The sequence below is a fragment of the Netta rufina genome (genome assembly GCF_964035555.1).
Source record: "Netta rufina genome assembly, chromosome: 8".
Taxonomy (NCBI): Eukaryota; Metazoa; Chordata; class Aves; order Anseriformes; family Anatidae; genus Netta; species Netta rufina.
This window is the reverse complement of record NC_140131.1, coordinates 8892740-8896950: the sequence shown is the minus strand read 5'-3', so window position 1 is coordinate 8896950 and position 4211 is coordinate 8892740. Positions and strand designations below refer to the sequence as shown.

General features: G+C 62.9%; 1 protein-coding gene across 1 annotated transcript; it reads left to right on the top strand.

The window, feature by feature from the left end:
* The first annotated feature begins 657 nt into the window (after positions 1–657).
* FOXD2 (forkhead box D2) lies at positions 658–3871 on the top strand. Its single transcript, XM_084290743.1, has one exon. The coding sequence runs from the start codon at positions 1007–1009 to the stop codon at positions 2408–2410; it is 1404 nt and encodes a 467-aa protein (XP_084146869.1). The 5' UTR covers positions 658–1006; the 3' UTR covers positions 2411–3871.
* The last annotated feature ends 340 nt before the right edge of the window (positions 3872–4211 follow it).

Genomic DNA, 4211 nt, shown 5'->3' with positions numbered 1-4211 from the left:
CCCCCGACCCCCCCCTGGGGGAGGCGGCGTGCTGGGTGCTCGGTGACGTGTCTCTGACGTGTCTCTGACGTCAGACCGAGGAGAAGGGGAGCGGGGACCCCCAGATTCATTCGTGGTCCCCCCAGAGGGTCCCAGCGGCGCAGCCCCCAGCCCCTGGGGCGGGCAGCCGTCGGGGGGGGCGAGGGAGGGAGGCGGCCCTAAAGGACCCTGCGAGCCTCCGGCGCGGCTGGAGGTGTGGGGCGGGGGGGCTCTACGTCCCACAGCCCCTATCCCGGCCAGCCGTGACCGGGGTCCTGGGGGGGGGGCGGGCAGCGCCTTTCCTCGAAAGCATCCTCACCGGGGGGGGGTCCGGGCAGGGCCGGGAGCCCCTCGCGGCCCCCCCCCGGGGCTGCGGGCTCCACGTGATGCCGGGGCGGCCCTATAAAGGCCTGGGGAGCGCTCGCAGGAGGCGCAGAGTGGGAGCGTTTCCACCGGGTCCCGGCTCGGGAGGGGTGGGGAGGGGGGGAGCCGCCTTCCCAACTTCTGCCCTCCCCCCTCCCTCTTCCCCCGCCCCCCTCCCCTCCCTCCCTGCCCCCCCCAGCCCTCCCAAAGACCCACCGCCCCCCCCCACTTTACACACACAGATTATTTTTTCCCCCCCCCTTTCCCCCGTCTCTCCCTCTCCCCTTTTATCATCATTATCGCTATTATTTATTACCGCCGCTCTCCAGCTCCCTGCCCGGCCCCCGGGGCGTCCCGGCCCGTCCCTCCTCCTCCTCCCCCTGCCCCGCGTCCCCCGTCCCCCCCCCCCTTTTCGGCCGCCCCTCCCTCGGCAGCCACCACCCCGCAGCCGTGCCGGGGCCCCGCCAGCAGCGGCGGCGCGGCCAAGCGGGGCTCGGAGCGGCGGCGAAGCGGGGCTCGGTGTCCCGGCGGCGGCCGCAGCCCCTCCGGCACGGCCCCGGGCCCATCCCGGGAACCGCCGCTAGGTGGGGGGGGGAGCCCGGCCTCCCTCCCCGGCCTCCCAACAATGACTTTGGGCAGCAGCAGCGGAGGAGGCGGCGGCGGCTGCGGGATCATGTCCGAGCGCTCCCCGGAGGAAGAGCCGCTCTCCGAGGTGGAGGACGCGGATATCGACGTGGTGGGCCCGCCCCAGGACGGGGGCAAGTACAGCGAGGACGAGGAGGACGAGGAGGAGGACGACGACGACGACGAGGAGGAGGACGACGAGGAGGACGAGGGCGATCCGCTGGGGCTCGCCCTGCCGCGGAGCGGGGCCGCCAAGGGGCGCATGGGGGGGTCCCCGGAGCGCCTGTCCCCCGCCGGAGGCTCGGAGCCGGCGTGCGCCCGCGGCACCGCGCCCGGGGACAAGGCGACGGCCGGCGGCGGCGGCGGAGGGGGAGGCGGCGGGGGAGGCAGCGGAGGAGGCGGCGGCGGGGGGAAGAACCCGCTGGTGAAGCCGCCCTACTCGTACATCGCCCTCATCACCATGGCCATCCTGCAGAGCCCCAAGAAGCGGCTGACGCTGAGCGAGATCTGCGAGTTCATCAGCGGCCGCTTCCCCTACTACCGGGAGAAGTTCCCCGCCTGGCAGAACAGCATCCGCCACAACCTCTCGCTCAACGACTGCTTCGTCAAGATCCCCCGGGAGCCCGGCAACCCCGGCAAGGGCAACTACTGGACGCTGGACCCCGAGTCCGCCGACATGTTCGACAACGGCAGCTTCCTGCGCCGGAGGAAGCGCTTCAAGCGGCAGCAGCAGCTGCACCCGCCGCACCCCGAGCTGCTGCTGCGGGCCGGGGCCGCCGACCCCGCCGCTTTCCTGCCCGGTTTCGCCTACGGACACTACGGCTACAACTACGGCCTGCAGCTGCAGGGCTACCCCCCGCCCCATCACCACCACCCCGCCGGCGGCGGCGCCCCGGGCGCTTTCCCCTTCCCGGCTCCGCACTGCCCGTTACCGGCTCCGCCGCCTCCCGCCGCCTCCGTCTTCTCCGCCGCCTCGGGGCTGCCCTCGTTCCTGGGCGGCGAGCTGAACTGCAGGAAATCCTTCTACCACCCCCAGCTCAGCCCCAGCGCCCTGCCCGCCGCCCTGCTGCAGACCCTCAAGCCGGACCCCTCGCCCACCGGTGGCGGTGGCACGGGTGGCGGCGGCGGCGGCGGGGGTGGTGGTGGCAACCCCTCCCGGCCCTCTTTTTCCATAGACAACATCATCGGGGGGGCCGTGCCCCCGCCGCCCAGCACCAACCCCAGCGCCGCGCCCGCCGCGCCCTACCCCGCCGGCCAGGCGGGCCCCCCGGCGCCGGTCCTGGCCATGCTCAGCCCCGCCTTGGCCCCGGCGCAGCCCCAGGTCGGCCTGGCACACGAGCCGCTCCTGCAGCCCGCGCAGAACTTTTCCAGTAAAATCACAAACCTTAGCAGCTGTCATTTTTAAAGCGGGCTCCGGCCAGGAGAAGGGGAAGGGGAGGAGGAGGAGGGGGGGGGGAGAGGCGCAAACCAAACGGCCCCTTCCCAGCTCTCCTCGCCAATCTGCCCCCCTTCCCTCTGCCCCGCTCTCCCCCTTCCCCCCAACCTCCTCCTGTTGTGTTTTAAGGTAGGAAATATTTCCTCTTTTTTTTTTTTTTATTATTTTTATTTTTAACTTTATTTCCAGGCTCTGTGGCATCCAAATCTGTTTGTGTCTCTTTCCTCGGAAAAAAAAAAAAAAAAAAGAGAAAGAAAAATGAAAAAGAAAAATCGGGAGGGGGAAAATAACAATATTTCATCCCGCAAGCGCCAAAGCGTATTCAGAAAGTGGCCGTAACATAAGCTGGGACCTGGGTGAGCAACGTCTTGCAGGGGGAGGGAGGGAAGAAGGGGTCTTGGGGTGAGAAAAGAAAGGTTTTAGGGTCCGAAATATTTTCTTTGAGAGCTGCGGGGCTTTTCTGCCAGGTCCCCAGATGCAGCCCGCGGGGGGACTTTGGGACGTGCCCGCTTTCGGTGCCCTCAGCCCCTCTCCCTGGCGGCTTTGCCAGGGGTGTCCCTCCTGCCCCTTCTCTTAAGGAAAATGTTTGAACGGCTCCATCTTATTTTGCAGTTTCTTTGAAGCTTTGGTTTTAAAAGGCACTGTTTAGTGTTTCTTTATTTTTAAGGAAAAGAAAAGTCGGTGAAACTCAGGACTGCGTTTTTTTTTTTTAATTATTATTTTTCAATGAGACATTCAAATGCACGTTTAAATGAAAATCTGATCCGTCAGGAAGTTAGGAGAATTCCCGTACTGTTTTTTTTTTTTTTTTTTTTTTTTTTCTTATCCCCTTTTTCCCACCCCCTCCACGCGTGGGTTTTTGGTGTATCGGTAATTATTTGTATATAGATTATTCGGGAGCTAATGAGCGGAGTCCAGTTTACCCTTCACTGGTTGTGCATCCGTCATATCTTATTTTATTGAGAGAATCTGTGAATAATTTGATGTGGAAAAGGCAACAGAATTTTGTCCGCCGGTGGTGTAAATTAATAAATGTTTGTGACCTGGTTAAAAAAAAAAAAAAAAAAAGAAAAAATGAAAAAAAAAAATAATCCCAATGGTTCTTTGCGATGTCCTTTGTCACGCTGAGAGCCGAGAGCCCCGCTCGGGTCTCGGGGAAGCGAGGGGCTCCCAGGTTTTGGCGAAATTCAGCGAGTTTCGCTGCTCCGGCTGCCGAGGGGGGGGGTCCCCGCTTTGGGTCCCTCTCCGCGGGCGGTGAGGAAGGGCCCCCCCCCAGATTTTGGATTTGGTTTTATTTCTTTGGTCGCTTTTTGGTTTCCCCCCCCCCCATCGCACCGCTGCTCGCTGAAGCCCTGCTCCTTTCCATGCCTTTGCCGGGGGAGGCGGTGGGGGCCGGGAGGAAGGTCCCTAACCCCTTCTCTCCCCGCTCCGCGTCCCTTTATTTTCTTTGGAAAAGTTGACCCAGGAGAAAAGAAGTTGGAGGATTCCCCCCCCCCCCCCTCCATGTACACACGTCCCCTTCGGGCCTGCAGCATTTGAATGACCGAATGCAACTTGATCTCCGCCTAAATTTTGCAACGACTTACAAAGTAAATAAACATCTTTAAGCGCTCCCCCCCCCCCCCTTTTTTTTTTTTTTAATTTATTTACAGGGACCAAACGCTGTTCGGTTTGGCTGTTGGCAGGGACCCCGAGCTAACGAATCCGAGGCCTTTCAGCCCCAGCAGCGAGCGAGAGAGCTGGAGGAGAAGGAGGCAGAGCAAAGCGGAGC

What these genes read in the sequence shown, in the direction of transcription:
- FOXD2 (XM_084290743.1), top strand. Translation starts at nt 1,007, where the DNA reads ATGACTTTGGGCAGCAGCAGCGGAGGAGGCGGCGGCGGCTGCGGGATC.